This window comes from Prionailurus viverrinus, chromosome A3 (assembly GCF_022837055.1).
Source record: "Prionailurus viverrinus isolate Anna chromosome A3, UM_Priviv_1.0, whole genome shotgun sequence".
In the NCBI taxonomy this organism is placed as follows: domain Eukaryota; kingdom Metazoa; phylum Chordata; class Mammalia; order Carnivora; family Felidae; genus Prionailurus; species Prionailurus viverrinus.
Genome location: NC_062563.1, coordinates 27735159 through 27757059, shown reverse-complemented (window position 1 = coordinate 27757059; position 21901 = coordinate 27735159). Strand labels below are relative to the sequence as shown.

The 21901-nt window shown below is 50.0% G+C and overlaps 1 protein-coding gene across 3 annotated transcripts; it reads left to right on the top strand.

The window, feature by feature from the left end:
• On the top strand, positions 1–16894 carry TBC1D20 (TBC1 domain family member 20). 3 transcript variants are annotated; one of them, XM_047852344.1, is made up of 9 exons: positions 51–210; positions 446–669; positions 7799–7984; positions 9651–9731; positions 13470–13656; positions 13855–13956; positions 14890–15031; positions 15842–16029; positions 16536–16894. In XM_047852344.1, exons 3-9 carry the CDS (start codon positions 7885–7887, stop codon positions 16789–16791), a joined length of 1056 nt encoding a protein of 351 aa, XP_047708300.1. In that variant the 5' UTR covers positions 51–210; positions 446–669; positions 7799–7884; the 3' UTR covers positions 16792–16894. The 3 variants fall into 3 exon arrangements, with proteins under 3 accessions (XP_047708299.1, XP_047708300.1, XP_047708301.1); XM_047852343.1 differs by lacking the exon at positions 446–669 and having other exon boundaries at positions 1–210; XM_047852345.1 differs by lacking the exons at positions 51–210; positions 446–669 and adding an exon at positions 1706–1825.
• The last annotated feature ends 5007 nt before the right edge of the window (positions 16895–21901 follow it).

The window sequence follows — 21901 nt, the reverse complement described above, 5'->3', positions numbered from 1 at the left end:
GCCTGCGCGCTTGCGCGCCGCGGGCTGACCGATCCCTACCCTGTCCGGCGGAGCCGGCGCTGGGTCCCGCGGCCATAGCCGCGTCTTCTCTCGGCTCTGCCACCAGCCGGGGCTCGGGCCCGGGCCCGGGCCCCCGGGACATGGCCCTTCGGAGTGCGCAAGGCGACGGCCCCACCTCCAGCCGCTGGGACGGCGGCGCCGAGAAGACAGGTACGGAAGCCGGCGGGGGTGCCGAGGAGCGGCCTTCGGGGACGACGCGAGGGGCAGGGGCGGCCCTGCGGGTGGAGAAGGGGGGAGGCAAGGAACAGCTGTCGGAGGAGCGGCCCCGGGCGCAGGCGGCGTCCAGGAGGGGCCCGAGGGACCGCGCGGGGTGCGCCCAGCGCCGCGGGCCGGGGTCGGGACGGCGGGAGAGGAAAAGGGTGATGGGCCCGGTCACGTCTGAAAGGGAAGCGATCCTGGAACTGGGGAGTCAGCGGATGCTGAGACCACAGGAACCCTGCTGGCAGACTGGCGTCCCCTGTGCGAAGGAAGGGCGGGGGAATCTGGTCCGGCTTCGTCACGTCTGGAGAGAATTGGGTCTCCCGGAGAACTGAGGCCAAGCCTCCACCCCCGGCCCGAGGCTGTCCGGCCACGTCCGCACGCTCCTGGTGCCTCCTCCCTAGTTGTAAGGCAAGTTTCCCAAACTTCATTCATCGCTCACCCGCTTGATTTACGCGGTGTACGTGTACCACCTATTTGTTTTAATTGCCATAAAAATCCAGCCTTTTAAAATGTCCAGTTCACTGGTTCTTAGCACATTTACAGTGTTGTGCAATCATAGCCGCTGTCTGATTCCGGGACGTTTCTAATTCCCAAAAGAAATCCATCACTCCCCATTCCCCAGTCTCCACAGCTCCTGGCAACCACTAATCTACTTTCTGCCTCAGTCCTGTGCCACCTATTTGAATGTTACTTAATTTTGTAGGAGAAAGCGATTCTCCCAAGTTTTCATAGTTTCATACCAAGCAGTAATTTCTGCGAAACCATGGTTTCATTGTGCACTGGTTTTGAATATGTTTTACGGACAGTTAAAATACGGCACTTAAAATTATTCACGTTTACTCTGTACCGAGTAAAATAATCTCGTTGTCCCCTAAGACTAAGGTAACTTTCCCACCTTTCCGTCCTCTGATGGGCGCTGCCCAGAATAGAACCAACCAGGTATTCAACCCACATTTTTGGTGAAGCACCTGGTGTCCACACTTTGTTTCTCTGGGCTCATTTTCTGTTATTTTCTTTTTCTCCTGTTCTAATCCTGGATGGAAGTGGAGCTCACTCGTATTATTTCTTTGGGCTCTTTGGCCTTTGTAAACCCTTTGCTGGTGTTTTAGTATGACTGGCATCTGTCCTCATGGCGTAGTAGTGCCCCAAGTCGTATGGGTTTTGTGACCTGTTATATCGTGTGGCTGTGCCTAGGTTGTGAGACCTAGTTTCCTTGATGTTTTGCTTCTCTGGATGAATGGGAGGAATTTAGAGATGAGAGTTTTTGTTTTTGTTAAATGTTTTTGTTCTGTTTTTAATCCTATTGGAGACTTGGTGGCAAAGTTACTAATACTGGAAGCCCCCCTTTGTAGACTTTACGATCAGAGTGGTTTACTCTCTAGAATATTTTTTCTTTATTGTTAGGGTAAAGCAGTCTTTCTTAATACATACTTGTCTTCATGTTTCAGGTAGTTAATGGATCTCTGCTAATTTGGATACTGTTTGTTGAAACTAATTAGGACTTCCAGAAACAGAGGCTACTTTGTTTTCTTTTGTTTTTAATAGGAACCTTACTCCAAGTAAGGTAAGGCGTTCCTCTCCCACTGTCTTTATCTGGTACAGATATGAAGTTCAAACATAAAACTTTAAGTTATTTTCCAGTGTCAACATTAGGAGTTCAAGGGATGGGGCAGGGGCGTGTCTGTTTAGGGGGACTCTCTATCCCCTCTGGCCGGGCCTTCCATTGTTTTGATTAAGGCTAGCGTTGCTTGATTTGAGTTTGACTTCTGTTTAAAAGCTGTCAAGCTTTCTCAGGGTGCCTGGCTAGCTCAGTCGGTAGAGCATGAGACTCTTGATCTCAAAGTCGTGAGTTTGAGGAGGTAGAGTTTACTTAAAAAAAAAAAAAAGAAGAAGAAGAAGGCTAAAGCATTCTTGATATGCAAACTTAAACCGAATAATCGGTATGGAATTTTGTACTCTCACACAGATTTCGTTATTAAGTGTCTAGCATCATTTACCTCATCTAAGTCACTAATATGTATTGTGCTGATATGGAAAAACTTTTAGAGGAAGCATAGCTAGTGTTTGTTTATCTTTTCTCATTGTCCTTTCCCTGTATATTAAGGTATATCTTAATATACCATCTGTATACATCAGATGGTTTTGGGAGATACTTATTGCTTAGAGGATCTTTACCTGGGTTCTGCAGCCAGAGTTGAGAGAGGTGTGAGAAAGTAATGGGTTCAGCCATCCTTCTCTGAACTGTTAAGAACCACTGTTTCAATTCTCTTATTAAAATAATTTTCACGGAGAACAGGTCAAATAGCACTTATATCATTGTTCCCCCTTTGTTGAGGGAATTACTTTTCAGATATCAGGCTTTTTTTTTTTTAATAGCAATGTCTTACATTTTGCAGCCAGTTGTAGGATAGTTACTTCATTCTGTCATGGTTATGATAGCCAAGACCTCTACTGTAAAGGAATTTGGAAGTATCAGCTTCGGAATATATATATAATACATCTCTCTCTTAAGTGGGGGCAAAACGAAACTGGAGAAGAAAGGATTCAGGGGACTTTGGATGACCTATATGCAGATGTCTCAAGTGTAGCAATGTGCGTCTCACCCCAAAATCCATACATAAAATTTCTCTTGAAGTAGATCGTAGATGTTAAACCTCGGTGTTTTCCTGCACATCCCCAGAATAGGACTATGATTTTTCTCTCTGAGGTCAAATTAGCTGTTTAGCTGACACCACTAACCTTTTCTTCCTTGTTGTGTAGCTTAGCAGTTGACCTTATCACTCTGTGCTTTCTCCGTCTGCAATTCACTTGAGTTTTCTCGTTTCTCCTTTTTTACATCACAACGAGAGCCTATATATTAGGTGCAGTAAATATTTGTTGAAGGAGGGGAGTGGCACACACAGGCGTGCCTTTGATATTGGACCCTAAATATCAGCAGCTAAAGTCCACATTGGAGCAGTATCCTACTCTGGGAAGTACCAGTAACTTTAGAAAAAGGCCAAAGAGTCTAGAAACCTATGTAGAGTTGTGCAGTGTGCCCGTTCTTAACAGGAGCATGGGGAAAAAGAATGTCATTTGCTGTAGGCCAGTTTTTCCAGAGGAGCAGTGGCTGAGCTAAATTATTTATTTTATTCTGCACATATTTGTTGGGTTCCCACAGAGTGCCAAAAACCAAGAAGACAGGAGTGCATTTTGAAATGCAGGATTAAAAACAAAATCAGAGTAGAGTGTTAGGAGAGATAAGTGTTGGAGCTGTGGTTCCGAATTAGTTAAAGTTCTGGCAGATTATTTGCCAAAGCATAATGGGAATCTGGCTGATTGCAGACAGTGTTATTTCCCCCAAGTTACTAGCAACAGTTTTCCTTTCCCTCAGATTGCCAAGCAGCTTACTTGGGAAGAGGGGTGATATGGATAGATATCTAAACAAATTGAGGAGATCTTTCCACACTCTTAACAAGTAGGTTAACAAGATTTCTAAATGTCAGCTTACCTCAAGCAGTATTCAGTGTTATCATTCTAAGTGTTCTTAGTTTGTGATGTGTAGAAAGTACAAGGGCACTCTAAATTGGGGGGGGGGGGAATATATATATAAAATATCTGCTGCTTTTTCTTTCTTTGCCAGAACTTAATCCAATCCCTGCCATATTTCGTCCCAGCCTATGTTGTTATATAAAAAGTCTTCTTTTCGGGGCACCTGGGTGTCTCAGTCGGTTAAGCATCTGGTTTCGGCTCAGGTCGTGATCACAGTTCGTGAGTTCGAACCCCATGTCGGGCTCCGTGCTGACATCTGGGAACCTGAAGCCTGCTTCAGGTTTCTGTGTGTGTGTCTCTCTCTCCCTCCACCCCTCTCCTGCTCACACTCTGTCTCTGTCTCTCTCGCAAAAACAAATATTTAGGGGCGCCTGGGTGGCTCAGTCGGTTAAGCGCTGACTTCAGCTCAGGTCATGATCTCACAGTCCGTGGGTTCGAGCCCCGCATCGGGCTCTGTGCTGGCAGCTCGGAGCCTGGAGCCTGTTTCAGATTCTGAAACAGAACCCTCCCCTGTTCATGCTCTCTCTCTGTCTCAAAAATAAATAAATGTTAAAAAAATTAAAAAATAATAATAAATAAATAAATACTAAAAAATTTTTAAATAAATAAACATTAAAAAAGTCTTGGGGCTCCTGGGTGGCTCAGTCAGTTAAGCGTCTGGCTCTTGACTTCGGCTCAGGTCATGATCTCACAGTTCATGGGTCTGAGCCCCAATTGGACACTGTGCTGGTGGTGCAGAGCCTGCTTGGGATTCTCTCTCTTCCCCCTCTCTCTGCCCCTCCCCTGCTTGTGTGCTCAGCCTCTCTCTCTCTCTCAAAATAAATACATAAACTTAAAAAAAAAAAAAGTCTTCTTTTCTTCCACATGTCTACATGTCTTCTCCTCCAAAGGATGGCCCTTTGACCATCCTTCCTTGTCTTCCTCTTGAGTGCAGGATAAAACCCAGACTCATTTATGACCCACATTTCCTGCAGTCCTCCCAGGTTCTGTTTTCTCTCTTTACCTAACACTTGAGCCTCACAGACTCTCTCTGTGTTTTCTGGACATGGTGGTGTTTCTCTCATGTGATAAGGTCTTTGCACGTACTCTTTCCTCTGCCTGGAATGCTCTCCAGCACAGTCTTCCATGTGCAAAATTTGCTTTAAGAAGGTGGCAGAATATATTTTCATTGAAGCCTTTCCTGATTGCCCCAGGAGTAGGCATTCTTTCCTCTGGATTTTCATAATTCGTCATGATTCTGTTCTATCATGATTGTGTTCCTCCCCAACGTGAGCCTCTCAAAGGCTGAGGGGTCATATTCATCTTTTTATCCCAGTGTGGTGCTTAACTACCAGTAGATGCTCATTAGGTGATGGACTGATACATGGATGGATAGACTAATGAGTGGCTGGGGAGACGGAAGGGAGGAAGGAAGGAGGGAAGGACGGACGGACAGACGGACACACACTCAAGCCAAGAACTTGAAGCACCTTATAAACAAACGTCTGACTAGCTAGGTGCTCTGCTAACAGAGGGCATTGGGACTTGTTTTTTCATGATTTCTAGGTAGAGTAACCATTTAACTGAGCATCCAAACTGGGACGTTTCTGAGAGTGCAGCTGGCAGGAAGGATTTACGTGGATGATTATACTGGGACTCTAGGCGCAAACCAGGAATGTCTCAGACAAATAGGAGCAGACGGTCATCCTACTAGGTGAAAATAACAGTCTAGCCAGGAGGACAGGTTTCCCCGGGGTGAAGAGTCACCTGTGTTGCATTTGTAGCTGCACCTCCGGTTGCATGTGACCGCAGTGCAGTGATACCTGTTTATGTGGTTAGTGTGTCACAACTGTGGTAGGAAGGTAACCAGGACCACCTTTCATTGGTGTTAATAATGTGCATCTTTGTCCCGGAAACAGTTTGTGGACTGTTGTCTCAGAATAAACTACTACTCAGGAAAGTTGCTTTGTGGCTCTCCTTTTTTTGTTTTTAATTTTTATTTTATTTAAATGTTTATATTAGAGAGAGCACGCAAGCCGCAAGCCAGGAGGGCTAGAGAGAGAGGGAGACAGAATCCAAAGCAGACTCCAGGCTCCTGCGGTCAGCACAGAGCCTGACACAGGGCTCGAACTCATGAGCTGTGAGATCATGACCTGAGCCGAAGTTGGATGCCTAACCGACTAAGCCACCCAGGCATCCCCCCCCCCCTTTTTTTATTTTAATGTTTATAGTTGAGAGAGAGCGGCTTTGTGGCCCTTCTAAAGCCTAACCGACTTCCAGCGTTCATCTTCTCTAAAGCCCAAACTTCTTCCAGTGTTACCTTCCACTTACATTAAGTGTAGTGTCTTGCACCTCGTATTTGCTACGTAAACATTTTTTAAGGAGTCGATTTACGTTAGATGGAAGGGACTTGTGTTTCTTATCTCTCGGCCTTTCTTCTCTCTACCCTGCCCCCTGCCTCTTGAAATCCTCCCCTTCCTTTTGAAATTGCACTCTCCGGTAATGCCTTCTCAAGTTAGCCTGACCTACAATGGTCTCTTTGAGCTCTTGGTGTCCGCACATCCCTTTTTTGGGGCAATTATGGTACACTGCTTTGTAACATCTCTTTGGTATTGGCTTGTTTAACTTGCGTTTGCAGTTCGCAGTTCCGAAAGTTAGGCATTCCACATTAAATTGTGAAAGCATGTTTTCTGCGTTATTTTCTTTTCCTTTTTTTTTTTTCTTTTAAGGAGATGGCTTATTTATTTATTTATTTGTTTATTTATTTATTTTTAAGTTGATGTATTTATTTTTGAGATAGAACATACCAGCAGGGGAGGAGCAGAGAAAGACAGAGGATATGAAGTGGGTTCTGTGCTGACAGCAGAGAGCCCAGCATGGGGCTTGAACTCATGAACCGTGAGATCATGACCTGAGCCCAAGTCGGATGCTTCCGCTAAGCCACCCAGGTGTCCCTCCACATAATTTTCAATAGAAAAATTATAATATGATACACATCAACCACAAATCTCAGCCAATTTCCTAAAAAGGAATTTAAACACAGTAAAATGCCAGTGTATAAATAAACTATCACATAGGGATGTAAGATGCTTAGAACATCACCCTTACTTAATATGGTCATCAGGAAACAGTTGCTTTGTGTGCAACTATCATGCCTGTCTTATCACCAGCCACGCTGGAGACCCAAGTATACCCTTTGATCTTTTTTTGAAAATATGTAGGGTCTCCTGTCTGGCTCAGTTAATAAACTGTGCAACTCTTGATCTCGGGGTCGTGAGTTCAAGCCCCATATTGAGTGTGGAGCTTAAAAAAAAAGAAAGGGGCACCTGCATGGCTCCATTGGTTGAGCATTGGACTCTTGGTTTCAGCTCAGGTCATGATCTCATGGTTCGTGAGTTCGAGCCCTACATCGGGCTCTGCGCTGACAGTGTGGAACATGCTTGGGGGCACTCTCTTTCCCCTGTCTCTGCCCATTCCCTACTCGCTCTCTCTGTCTCTTAAATAAACTTAGGGAAAAAAAAGAAAGAAAGAAAATGTCTCTGTGTAATTCTGAAATGTTACCAGTTGTATTAGCATGTAACTGGAAAATTTTTGTCTCGTGGTTTTATTTTAAAATGCAGTATTGAATTTTGGCGATATGCATATAAACAGGAAAATTATTATATAAAGAGATATATATGTTCTGTGAAGTTTGGGATTAAGAAAGAACAAGCATTGTATTCTATTCTGTCCTATCCTATCCTATCTTATACTATACTATCCTATTCTATCTTATCCTAAAACATTAACAGTAAATGTTAGATGTGCCTGAGTTTAATGAGCACTTACTGTAATTGTAATTCCTTGCTTGTTACTTACATGGTATATCTCCTTAGTGTTTTGCACATTATGTGCTAATTACATGTTTGTAGGTGGACTTTAAGAATATCTACCTGTACCCCAAATCAAATAAGGAGGTTGAGCCCTGCGCAGAAAATGTACACATGCTGAATACGTGCCTAATGCCTTTTTCCCCTTTGTTTTGCAGACTTCACTGCCAAAAGGAAAAAGAAAGTGGCAGAGATTTACCAGGCTCTGAACAGTGATCCCACTGATGTGGCTGCCCTTAGACGCATGGCTATCAGTGAAGGAGGGCTCCTGACTGATGAGATCAGGCAGAAAGTGTGGCCCAAGCTCCTCAATGTCAATACCAATGACCCACCTCCTATATCAGGTAATGGTGGGGAGTGTTTGTGAGGGGAACTTGTCTAAGATGCGAGGACAAAAGAATTTCAGGATCTTTCATTCTTAATGCTCATTTTAAACCAGTTGTAGATGAGTAAATCTGAAGCATTTTAGGGCCCACTCTAAAAATTGGGCCCACTCTGAAAATAAGGCCAAACTGATAAGACTTTTCTTCAAAAATGGAGTGAGCTTTTACGAGGTTGATAGGTAGCTTTTATCGGCTAAGTGGTGGAGTTTATATTCTGGTCTGTGTTCACTTAGAGGTGGGTTGTAGGAATCTGTATTTTAACAAGCACCCCAGCTGGTTCTGGTGCAAATGAACTCCATTTTGAGAAACTTTAGGCCATGGGGAGAGAGAATATTTCTCCGGTCCTTAAGAAAAACAAGGCCAAACGAAACTTTTTTGTTGGGAAATACTAAGATTCTTTTGAAAGCTCAAATTCTGTAACTGTATGAAAAGCTGTTCCTTAACTAGTTTGCAAGGCCCATGCAGTCGAAGGAGTTTCTTGGAATATAGCACAACATACGAAGAAAGTACTGTGAAATAAAGAATCCGCTTTGTCATTCGTTCACTCAACACTGGTGGCTTTCCTGCCGTGTATAGCAGAAGTCCAGGTGCTGGAGAGTCTTCCACTCATTTGGCAGGTGGTCCTTGTGCTCCTGTTGTGCGCCAGGTACTAGAGATGATTAAAACAGCCTCTGCTGATCAAAAGCTCGCAGTGTCACGGTGCACACTGCAGCCGAGTGGGTGTTAAGTCGCCTCTTGTTAGTCTCTTTGAAACCGGCTGCCTCGGCGCAGTCAGCTGTGGGTTGGAAGGAAGAGACATCACCGTATTCACACCCTTAACTCCTGGGATGATGTCCTTCTCTCAGATCGCAAACTTCCCAGATCTTTATAAGATGAAGTCTGTATGTGGGGATGTGTTACACCTGCTCCTCGGTAGCTTTCGGTTGTAGTTGTGATGGAAATGCGCACTTGTTACAGAACAGTCGGTTCAGTTGAGGGAAGTGTGCGCTTGCTGCGTATATACAGCAGCTAGAGGCTGCCGCACTATTTTCAGTGTTGGATTGGCAGCTGAACACAAGGACCCGCTCCTGTTTGCACTCAGTCCTAGAATTTCAGGGTCAAGAGAGGTGAGGTACTTCTTTGTGTGCGTTTATCTTAATACTCCTTTCTGAGCAGCTCAGTGCTCCCTAGGCTGTACAGATGTTTGAGTTTCTCCAGCAGTCTGTGGTTTCCCCATCCGCGATCTCAACTGATCCTTGCAGTGACCTGAGAGGTGCATATGGAAGGAAATATCCCCATTTTACGGACGTGGACCTTGAAGTTCAGGGCCGTCCCCTGGTGACACACGGTAGCAGCCTCCAATAGGCCCCTGGCCTCCTGACTCCTTGTGCACTGCTCCTTCTGTCTCAGGGTTGCCTCCTGGACAGTCCGTGTCCCTCCGCTTACGGTCACTTTAGCTTGAATGAAACGGCGGGTTTGGAGCTAACCTGGGGGTTCCTCTCCCCACGTTGTCTCTCGTGTCATATGTCCTCTTGAGGAAAAAGCTTAAGTGTGCCCTCCCGGCCTTTGGTGCCATAGCAGAATGTTCTTGTCCCTGCTCCGGCTTCTCAGACTTTGCTGCGGTAACGCGTTCCTTTTCCTCCCACAGGGAAGGACCTGCGGCAGGTGAGCAAGGACTACCAGCAAGTGCTGCTGGACGTCCGCCGGTCCTTACGGCGCTTCCCGCCCGGTGAGAAGCAAGTGCTCCCTCGGTCTTGCCGCCCCAGGAGCTCCCGCCCCAACTGCACCCAGCGGGACCCGGTCGGGGACCTTGTACTCACGACTGGGTCACCTTCAGACCCCGCACTGCCAAAGTCTGAGCCAGAAGTCCTTTCTCTTGGCCTAGAGGTGGTGGGTGAAAACCCTAGGGGTTTTTCCCCCTTCAGAGCCACGGGAGAGACTCCGTAGGGACCGCTGTAGCCATTGTCTGGCTTTAAAGAGCAGCTTGGCTGACCAGTGGGCGCTAACAAGAGCCAGGCATACCTTCATCCGATTGGATTTCTAAGTAGGGATTTCTCTCACATGCCTCTGTTGGGTCCCTGGACTGGAAGGGAGGCCATTCCCTGCGTGGTTAAAGGGGCTGTTTGAGAAACTGCTTCCCACGCTGGGGAGAAGGAGAACAGTGGCCGGCTCTGGTCTCTGTCTTCGCAACAGAGGAAGCTGGGCGACAGACCTCGTGCTTCTGATCCCGTCCTCTCCCTCTGGCGGCCTCGCCTTTGCGTAGGTCCGGGGAGGAAGGAGAATTGCTGCAGGGGACGAGAGCCTCTAAACCCCTTGCCTCCCTCTTCCAAAACCGTGCTCTGGCTCAGATTTTGCCCATTAAAGCACCTTCTTCGCCGCTTGCAGCCTTGCTCCAAGGCGGTGACACTCGCCATCCCTGTGTGGCCGGTAGCTTTTAAGAACGTGTGCCCGTGGCCCAGTCCCCTTTCCCTGGGCTACAAGTCCACATCAGACTGCACGGGCCAAGGCCCCATTTCCCCCCAGCTAATCTTTTCCTTGGAACCCTTTCTGCTTCTTCCGTTTGTGGACCGATGGTGCGTGAGGCTCTTTGTATGGGCTGACCTTTCCACGTGCTTTCATATTCTTCTCGCGTCCGTGTTGTTCTGAGCTTAGCCGACCTCTCTTACTCTGAAACTTCAGAGTTTAGGTTAGTCTCTCTGCCTTGATTACTTTCCCTAACCATCGTAGCTGGTCTGCTCCATTTTCTTTTTGGCTTATCTTTTACAGTATGCCTTTTTGAGAAGAGGTGGTGTAAACACGAGCAACAGATGAATTTGCTTTTACCTTAAACCCTTTGTTCAGGGTCGTTTGGGCGCTTCCATGAACTGTTTTCTCTCAATGTCTGTCGTAACTGGAAGGGCTAATGGTGTGGGAGAGCGGTGCTGGGGCCACTCCTCCAAAGCAGCTCACAAGGCCACGTTTTGGCAGTTTCCTTCTTTCTTCCTTTCTCTCTCTCTCTTTCTTTCTTTCCTTTTTTTTTTATTTATTTTTATTTTTTCTTTAATGTTTATTTTTGAGAGAGAGAGCAAGAGAGAGAGAGCAAGCAGGGGAGGGGCAGAGAGAGGGAGACCCAGAAGCAGGCTCCAGGCTCTGAGCTGTTAGCACAGAGCCCCACGCAGGGCTCGAAATCACGAACCGCGAGATCATGACCTGAGCTGAAATTGGCGGCTTAACCGACCCTGCTACCCAGACGCTTTTTTTGGCATTTTCTTTTTAAAAATTTTTTTTTTTTTTTCAACGTTTATTTTATTTTTGGGAGAGAGAGAGAGACAGAGCATGAACGGGGGAGGGGCAGAGAGAGAGGGAGACACAGAATCGGAAACAGGCTCCAGGCTCTGAGCCATCAGCCCAGAGCCCGACGCGGGGCTTGAACTCACGGACCGCAAGATCGTGACCTGGCTGAAGTCGGACGCTTAACCGACTGCGCCACCCAGGCGCCCCATTTTTGGCATTTTCATACTAAAAGCCACATGAGAGGCACCTGGGTGGCTCAGTTGGTTAAAGGTCTGACTCTTGGTTTCGGCTGTGGTCACAATCTCATGGTTCTTGAGCCCCGACTCAGACTCTGAGTAACAGCAGGGAGCCTGCTTGGGGATTCTCTCTTCTCCCCCCTCCTTCTCTGCCCCTCCCCAACTCACGCAAGCTCTCTCTCTCTCTCTCAAAATAAATAAACTTCCAAAAAATAAAAAAATAAAAGTCACATGAGCAGAGGAGCCATACTGACCACTGCCAGAACCAGCTGCGTTATCTGCACTATCTCCTGAGGCAGGCGCCCCCATTTCTGGAATATCTTAGATCAAGATATAGTCCTGGGGGAGTGCCTAAGTTGGTCAGGTGTCGTGATTCTTGATTTCAGCTCAGGTCATGATCTCACGGTTCAAGAGTTCGAGCCCTGTGTCGGGCTCTGTGCCGACAGTGCAGAGCCTGCTTGGGATTTTCTCCCTCTCTCTCTAACTCTCCCTGCCTCACATGCATGCGTTCGCTCTCTCTCTCTCTCTCTCTCTCTCTCTCTCTCTCTCTCAAAAATAAACTTAAAAAAAAGGGGGGGGCGCCTGGGTGGTTCAGTCGGTTGAGCGTCTGACTTCGGCTCAGGTCATGATTTCATGGTCTGTGAGTTCAAGCCCCGTGTCAGGCTCTGTGCTGACAGCTGGGAGCCTGGAGCCTGCTTCGGATTCTGTGTCTCCCTCTCTCTCTCTGCCCCTCCCCCATTCATGCTCTGTCTCTCTCTGTCTCAAAAATAAATAAACATTAAAAAAAATTAAAAAAAAAAGGTTAGATTCCTGTGATGCTTAGGTTGGCTTAAAGGGGAACACACAATTCTTAAATTTTTTATTTTTATGTAGTTTCATACCTATAGAAAAGTTGCAAAAATAAGACAAATGATTCCTCATAACTTTTACCCAGATTTCCTTATATGTTAGCATTTTACTATATCTGTTTTCATATTGCTTTGTGTCTTTCTTACACACACACATACACACACACACACACACACACACTTTTTTTTTCTGAACTATTTAGGAATAAAGTACAGACCTGCTGCCCCTTTACCCCTAAATATTTCAAGGTGTGGTTCCTAAAACAAGGCCCTTACATAATCACAGTGCACTTATTAAAATCAGTAACACACTGAAAAATACTGCTTCTCGTGTATATCTTATTCAGGTCTCACCGTTTACTGCAATAATGTCCTTCACAGGAAAAGGAGATACAGATGCATTCATTTCCCATTTAGTCATTGTTTCTCTTTAGCCTTCTTTAACCTGGAAGAGTTCCTTTGTGTTTTATGACTCAGTTATTTTTGTAAAATTTCCCTTGGTTTGGGCTTGTCTAGTATTTCCTTATGATTAGATTCAGGTTTGTGTGCTTTTTTGTTGTTGTTTATTTATTTTTGAGAGAGAGCACAAGCGAGGGAGGGGTGGACAGAGAGGGAGACACAGAATCCGAAGCCGGCTCCAGGCTCCGAGCTGTCGGCGCAGAGCCCGACGCGGGGCTCCAACTCCCGTGCCCTGAGATCCTGGCCCGAGCCGGTCAGACGCTCAGCCGACTGAGCCCCCAGGCGCCCCAGGTTTATGCGCTCTCGATGGGAATTCCACGGAAGCGATCCTGTGTTCTCGGCGCGCACATCAGGAGGCTCGTGCCGTCACATAGCCACACCCCTGGCAGTGTCCGCCGCGGGGACCTGGTTAGGAAGGCGTCTGCGGGCTCGCCCGCCGTGAGGTGGCTGCTCTCTGGCTCTTTCCCGTGTGCCAGGTGCTATCGATGGTGTGTGGATTCCAGCGTGTTGCCCAATTGTTCCTAATTCGGTTTTTTGTTTTTGTTTTTGTTTTTAATTAAACGCTTTGGAACTCCTTTGCTGCGCGTCCTAACCTCCTGGTTACCAGGCTGCTTGCTGTGTTCAAGTGCATCTCCCCTCCCCCCTCCGCAGGCATGCCAGAGGAACAGAGGGAGGGGCTGCAGGAGGAGCTGATCGACATCATCCTGCTCATCTTGGAGCGCAACCCCCAGCTGCACTACTATCAGGGCTACCATGACATCGTGGTCACGTTTCTGCTGGTGGTCGGCGAGGGGCTGGCGACATCTCTGGTAGAAAAATTGTCCACCCACCACCTCAGGTACCGGTGCAGAGGAACAGAGGAGGAAGGCGATCTCTGCTCGAGCCCCACCCCCACCCCCGCCCCGCCCCCGGGGAGAACTCCTCGGCCCAGTGGCCCAGTGTCCGCTCATTGTTTTCAGCGTGGGAGCCCCGTTCTGCCCCCTCAGCCCGATCCGGTGTCCGGTTGGACCGAGCTCAGTGCGTTGTCTCCCTCTAGGGATTTCATGGACCCCACAATGGACAACACCAAGCACATATTAAACTGTCTGATGCCCATCATCGACCAGGTGAATCCAGAGCTCCACGACTTCATGCAGAGGTATATACGCCCCTCCGTGCACGCACAGACGCACCCCTTCGGCTTTCTCCTGGCCCGTGTGTCTTCCCCGCGAGTCTGGCTCGGTGTCCCCATCATTGTATGTTGATGAGCGTTAAGTTCTTCCAGGTCGTCCTTTCTGTCTGCCAGCGACCTGGATAATCCAGTTCTGTACATTCTGGGAGCATTTGGGGGGTACCGTGCTCCTGTGGGGATACAAGAGATGTCACAGCACAGGCCCTTGAGGACTTTACATCTGGTGAGGAGAGGTCGGTGAGGTCCGCGTGCCGAGGTAGACTCTGAGGTTACTACCACCAGAGAAGTACATAACTACTGTGGGATGCCCAGGCGTGAAAGACAAAGTCAGCTGTGGGTGGTTTTACTCACCAGATACCAAGGAGAAGAAATATTTCTTTGCAAATCTCACGGGACTTTTTTCTCTTCTGTGTAATTGGCAATGTGTCTTTGACCGGCACCTCACCCTTTTTTTTTTTTTTTTTTTTTTTTTAAATAGTATCTGTGTCTTAAGGTGTTTCAGTGATCTCTTAACTGAACAGTTAATACAATTATGTCTTTAAGCCTGAGAATATGTATATTGCCTGTGCCCCCAGACGGATATATGACTTTCTCAGAAGGAAAATGATGGTACATTGTGAAAACAGCTACTTCTTCTTGTATATGACATTTTTTGGCCATTAAGAAAACACCCAGTGAGATAAGGCAACCAGGACCCTATCATAGTATTAGTGTCATGATGGTGGGTATGTTTTAAGGACTTTGTATTTTGTGAGAAGACGCTGAATTCCTCGGTGGCTGAATTTTCCAGAGAGTGTCTTTCTCAAATTCTTCTCATAAGCGCGGAGGACAAAGACACCCCCGACAGTGGGAAGGGACAGCCCAGCAGGGAACCTAACATCTGGATTTCCTTGCCCCTAGTGCCGAGGTGGGAACCATCTTTGCCCTCAGCTGGCTCATCACCTGGTTTGGGCATGTCCTGTCTGACTTCAGGCACGTTGTGCGGTTATACGACTTCTTCCTCGCCTGCCACCCGCTGATGCCCATTTACTTTGCCGCCGTGGTAAGTACAGGCCGTGAGCCGGCAACTAGGTTCACCGTCCATGATCATTTTCCCTCAAGGGAGACCTGGTGACGAGGGAAAGATGGGAAAAACAGCATTTCCCAGACTGACGTCCCTGGACACCGTTCCGTGCATTGTTAATGGGACTGTCATGGGAAACGAAGGTTCTGTGTAAAATAGGCTTGCTAAATGCTTGGTTGGACCAAGTGAAACCAGTCTGTTGACCGCATGTCTCCTCTGAACCTTTAAAACGCTCGCGTGCGTTAGGGATGGTCAGTGTTCCTGTTGACGTCTTCCGGAAGTGGTATAGACCGCAGCTCCAGACTCGGGAAGAGGCGAGGTGCGGTATGACGAGAGGACACTGACGTGGCCTGGTGGGGGCTCCAGTTAGGAGGGCCTGGATCGTGGAGGTCAGAGTGGAAGTGGGAGCACACGGGAACCCTTCGCTGTTTTGGGGAGGGGAGCAAGCCTGTTCTTTCTACTGCTTTGATCCATTTCTTCCGTGTCGGAGCTCCAGGGATCTCCCCGATACCCCTTTCCCTTCTTCCCCCCGAAAGAACCTCGCTCATTTTATTGGTCAGCCTTCCACATCCCGGGGTGGGAGTTTGCCGGTTGTAGGAAGGACGAGCTCACCGGGAAAAGCACTCGGATACGTGCGTTATTGCTTCCTAGATGGACACGAGACTTTGTTGAAGGTGCAGGGCCAGCCCAGTCTGTCACCAATTTAAATTCATCGCTAAGGAGAATGACGTGCCAGTGGCGAAGGCCCCGTATGTTCTGGTCTCTGACGCAAGGCCTTGCTCCCCACAGATCGTGTTGCATCGAGAGCAGGAGGTCCTGGATTGCGACTGCGACATGGCCTCGGTCCACCACCTGTTGTCCCAGATCCCTCAGGACCTGCCCTACGAGACACTGATCAGTAGAGCCGGAGACCTGTTCGTTCAGTTTCCCCCGTCCAAGCTGGCTCTGGATGCAGCTGCCCAGCAGCAGGCCGAGAAGTGAGTGAGGCCAAGGCTCCGGTTGAACCGGGGGTGTTTGTACGTGAGCAGGAGCGGTGAAGACCGTGTCTGCTGGGGACAGGGCTGGGCCGTGTTTCTAGAGATCTAAGCTTACGCCAGCAGGACCCCCACTTTGGTCTTCGTGAGTCTTTATCAAGAAGAGCCTTCGGGGGCGCCTGGGTGGCGCAGTCGGTTGGGCGTCCGACTTCAGCCGGGTCACGATCTCGCGGTCCGTGAGTTCGAGCCCCGCGTCGGGCTCTGGGCTGACGGCTCAGAGCCTGGAGCCTGTTTCCGATTCTGTGTCTCCCTCTCTCTCTGCCCCTCCCCCGTTCATGCTCTGTCTCTCTCTGTCCCAAAAATAAAAATAAACGTTGAAAAAAAAAATTTAGAAAGAAGAGCCTTCGAAGCAGTGGGTGGCTCTGCCCTCAGCCTCTTTCATAATCCAGTTTTTCTTTCCTTGTCTTCTTTCGAGCCATCTCGTTCTTTCCGTCTTCTTCCCTCTGCAGGACGGCAGCCTCTACCTTCAAAGACTTCGAGCTGGCGTCGGCCCAGCAGAGGCCTGACACGGTGCTGCGGCAGCGGTTTCGGGGCCTTCTGCGGCCTGAGGAGCGAACGAAAGATGTCCTGACCAAACCAAGGACCAACCACTTTGTGAAACTGGCGGTGATGGGGCTGACGGTGGCGCTCGGAGCGGCCGCCCTGGCCGTGGTGAAGAGCGCCCTGGAGTGGGCCCCGAAGTTTCAACTGCAGCTCTTCCCCTAGACACCAGAGAGGACGCTTCCTCTTCCGTGACATTAAGGTCTCACCCTTCCATGGAAGGATTGGGAGGGGGTGGAATTTCCTTTATTAAAAGGGTTTCTGTCAAGGGTTTTCTATTCCTGCCGGCCCTCCCTCCCTGCCTGTGGTTTGCCTTTGCTTCAGAGGCCGAGAGGGGAGCCCGCCTGGCATCTGGCGCCGGCACTTGGAGGCCTGGCTGCGGACTCCTCTCCTTCCGGGGGGGTTACTCAGCGTCCGCCCCCACCCCCACCCCCCCCCCCACCCCCCCCCGCTGCCACCTCTCGTGTTGGAGGAACTGGGTTTCTTGAGCTGCCCACGGCTGTGGGAACCCGCTGGGCCTGGTGCCTGGGGACCCTCTCGGCTGCCCAGTGGTAAGTAAGCTGGGCCACCGAGCGCCCGCCTCACGGCTCCTCCGGTTCTGTCTGCGGCAGCCGGTCAGACACGGAGGGAGCCGCTGCTGAGGAAGTCGGACCTTGGAGCAAAGGCGAGGACAGAGGCTGCCGGCCGGGACCAAGACCGGCCCCTCTCAAGAGCAGCTCTGCTAGCTGGCGGAGCTGGTCAGAGATCAGACAGGCGTGAACTAGATTCCTAGGTAAATCCTGCCTGTTTTCAACCTAGAAGGCACTTGGGCATCTCCAGTCGAACAGGAAGGGACATCAAGTTGTAGGGCCCAGATACAAACTGGTTTTGCCTGCCTTGTTTCTTTTTTTCCTGTCTGTTCTCTTGCACACGCCACATGATGTTGCTTTTAAAGGACATTTTTATTACTGTTTTTAGAATTACACATACCCAACGTGTAAAGTGCCCTCACTTTAAAAATGATAGTTCCTTCATGGGAAAAATAGTTCTCATCAGAAGGATGAGCTTCTAAGACCCTGAACTTCCTTTCTCCCCAGTTATTTAACACCTCACTTGGGGCGCTCGAGTTGCTGTGTGCTAACAGCCCCGCTCCTCCGGAGTGCCCACGTGCCCAGCTTTCCTTCCTTCCTGTTTCCCTCAGACCACTTTCCTGCTCCCATGTAGGCACCCGCTCACCACGCTGGCTTCATTTGGGGGGGTTCAGTTTATGCCCTCGACTGCTGGTCTCTCTTTCCTGGTTGGAGATGTCACTGGAAACTCGTCAGCAACCAGAAAGGGACACACTGCAGCCTGCAGAGGTTGGGGGAAGCCAAGAGCAGCCAGCTTCCGCCCTGAGCTTCTTGGGGACCCTCCAGGACTTAAGGGACAAGATGGATCGTTCGGTCCTTCCTGGACGGCTTTTCCCGTAAGCGAAGCCAAGTTTCTTTGAGATTAACTCTGGCTTGAAAACAAAAGTGCCTTCTGCTGCTCTGAAGAGTTGAGGCGTATGGTATGAAGCAGCAATGTCCTTTCATTTCCCTGGTCTCTGGGGCACTGTTCTCTTGGCAGGTGTTTTCTTAACGTGAACATGCCAGAAGTCCTCTCCCTTGGCGTACCCAGACCACAGAGTGGAGTGCATGTAGTGTGCCAGGCAGCCAGCGGGCCCAGAGCAGTGGGGAGTGGTGTCTACGCCAAGTCACGTGAAGTGACACTAAGCACTTTAAAACAGAAGGTCAAAGTGATGGGTCATTCTCTGTAGCAGGAGCCCCACTTGGGGTGAGTGTAATGTGGGTGGGTTAATCTAGACAGTGGGGGATTCGTGAAGACCAAGGAAATTCTTCCAGGACCCTGAGGTGGTGATGTGACAGATAGTCCCAGTCTTCTCCCCCCAGCAAGTTTGTCCCCTGTCATCTTTACGGACAGATGGCAGCACGGGCGCCTCCTGCCCCAGCACTGGGGCCTGGAAGGAATTGATGGGGAAGAGGGAAGGAGGGCATGTGATCAGGGTCCCAGGGCCACGGCCTTCAGATGCCAGGAAGCAAGTGTCATATGCTCCCGCCGTGGCCTAAGGAGGGGGTTCGTTTGTTTTGTGGCTTTGCTGACATCAGGGTTCCCCCTGCCAATGAGAGGAAAGCATTATCCTTTACCTTCAGGTGGTTTACTGTTCTGTAAAGAATACATGTAAATATTTTGTACAGTGCCCTGTATAAAATAAATAGCCATATGTGGTTACTAATCAGTCTCCTGACATGGTGTCCTGCATACCACTTGTGGGGAGTAGACTCTGGCCTTACGCACCTGGCCTTGGGGCGCTCCCTTCTTCCACCTCGGGCCTGGGACTGCGCTGTAGTCTGCAGACTCTTGGTTGGCCTTGACTTGCCTGGGGAGCTTGGGGATTACCTGCCACCGTTTCTCTTTCAGCCGCACACCAGGTGCTGCCTGGGGGTACTGGTCACCGCTGAGCAGCGCAGGCCACGTGGGGTATTAGTCTGGGGTTGTCTTGCCTATTCTCCACATATTTCTGGAGATGCCTTTGGCTCTAAAGGCAAGGCTGACATTTGGTTTGGGACCTTCATCGGAGTCTGATGTGAATGTAACTTTATTTCCACATGTGATTTCCAGCCACAGAGGAGCCATCGAGAGCTATTCTTGCCAAGCTCCTCCAACATCCTCAACACTCCCAGCCGTTGGGTAGTGGGGGCCCAGGGCAGTGCCAGGTGCCCGTGGCCTCCACCTTGAGGATGGGGCCATCCTGGAGGAAGCATCTGAGTTGTCTGGGATGCTCGTTAGCGTTTCCCTGGCCCAGAGGGGAGGGGCACCCGAGACGGAGCAGGCACCGCTCAGCTCTTGGACCTTGCCCCACCACCGCGGGCCAGCTGCCCCTTGACCCGAAGCGATGCAGAGCACGGGGCTGGCTGGGAACTGCCCCGCCCATGGGAGCTCATGCACCAGACCACTACATTGAACAAGCAACTTGTTTTGAGAGGCAGATTTGGCGTCTGTTTCATCAGAGTTGATGGTTAAATATAAAGAGAATTTTGGTCCTTCCAACATTGAAGGAAGCGTATGTGTGGCATAAGAAGAAATAACTGCGTTTTGTCCCCTAAAAGCCTTGGAATTTCCCGATAGGAGCGTCTTTTGTTCACGGTGATTCCGTTTGATTCCCTGTGAGTTTCTGCTAATGAGGTGATGAGGTGGGATCACTAGAGTTTCCAGAATGGACAGGTTTGGAGGGTGGGACTTTTACCCTTCCCACTGACTTCCAAGGAGGAGAGGGGACTGGCGGGGGGGGGGGGGGGGGGGGCGCGGCGGGGGGAGGGGGCAGTAGCTGGGGAGCCATGGCTACACCAGCTCCGGATTCAGAGATTTGGAAAACTTCTGGATGAACACCTCACAGTGCCAGGAGGCGATGCACCCAGAGGGTTTGGGGGCGCTGCACCTCCCTCCCCTAAGCCTTGCCCCCTGCGTCTCTTCCATTTTAGTTTGGGGAGTTGTATCCTTTATAGTTGGTAAATGTAAGTAAAGTGTTCTGTGAGCCCTTCTAGCAAAGTATTGAACCCGAGGGGGTGTTGTAGAAACCCTTGAATTTGTGGTTGACCGGAGAGAAGTGTGGGCAGCCTGGGCGCCCCATTTGCGGCTGCATCTGAAGTGGGACCCAGTTAACCTGTGAGGTCTCCAGGTAGTGTCAGAATTGAGTTGTATTGTTGGGCCAGTTGGTGTTGGGGAACTGGAGAAGCGGTGTCAGAAAATGCCACGTGATAGGCGAGTAGAGGGGGAAATAGTGTAAAAACAACAGCCGACTAAAGTGTGGGTGGAGGGTGCCTGGCTGACTCCGCTAGAGGACGTGCGTCTCTTGATCTCAGGGGTCGTGAGTTGGAGCCCCACATCGGGTGTGGAGCTTACTGGGGAAAAGTGTGGTGGTTTTATAGAGATGAAGTAGGTCATGCCAGTGGAAGGGGACTTGGGGTTCAGGCCAGGGACAGCTCTGAGCCCTAGAGAAGGGAGCTGGGACTGGGTGTGAGAGAGCTAATGGTGGCATGATGGCTGGTGTGTCACTTCCTGGCAGTGTGAGCTGCTCTGAGTTGCACCGTCCCTGAGACTCAATGTCAAGAACAGTAAAATAGGGATAGTCCCATCCCACATGGGCAGTTTAATGAGACGAGCTTTGTGGAAATGTACAAACTGTGAGGCGCTGGGAGTGTTCTAATTCGGTGGGGGTGAACGTTTATTGATCCATAAACGCCTTTAGCCAGCCCGGAGCTAGGACCCCCAAGTTCACCCAGGGAGCGGGCGGTGCCTGCAGGGAAGAACAGGCGGGAGGCTTTTGCCAAATCCGACCAAGAGACCATGGGGCCTGAGGCTCAGCCTGGCTTTATCTTCTTTCCCTGCCCCGCCTTCTCCTGCAGCCTTCATTCCTGTCCTTACAAAGGCCCTCCAGTTGCTCGGAGTCTTTTCTCCACACTTCCATGTGCTGGGATCTGCCCAGCAGCCTTTGTGAGCCAGCAGGCCTGTGGGCTTGCCTCCAGCTTCCTGCCTTTTAAGCGAGTGGCTTTGATGCCTGCCCCAGACCCTCAAGGAAGATGTGTCGCCTCCGGCAGGGGCTGTGAAGCCCATCCTCCGCTTCCTGCCCATACCAGCAGCAGCTGCTCTTAGCAGCGGGCTTCCTCTTGTCTTCCCCTGCTCTGGGAGAGACAGGCTGTCCCGCAAGTCCCACAAGTCCACGGGGCCTCCTGCTGCTTCCTCGGGCAGGTGGCTTGAGTCCAAAGCCCATGGGGTTTGGTTGCAAGTCCGCCCTGGTGAGCTGGCACGGGGCTGTCTGTGGTCAGGGCCCCCGGAAATGGGCTGTCCCCTTGGGAGTAGAGGCATCTGCACTTGACCCACAGTAGGGAGCACTTGCAGCCTGCCCATCTAGGATCCTTCACCCGCTGGCACGGAAGGTGCTGGAGGCCGGAACCTGGGCCAGCCCTGCACCCCTCCGTTTGTACTCCTGACCCTCTCTGCTTGGCTGCAGTCAGACTCTGCTCTGTGCACCCTTGCCACCCTGCAAACTGCCTGTCCAGTTGCGATTGGCCCAAGAGCATCCTGCCCCTCAAGGTGGGCACAGGGGCGCCTAGACGGAGCGAGGACCCCAATGCTCCATCACGCCTTCGCTCCACCACTGACAGAGGCCAACCTATCAATTTCCTGCTGCAATTCCCAGATGGCTGGGGATCCCGCCTGCGTGTAGAGTCCCAGCCCACCGCCCTTTCACTCCCTC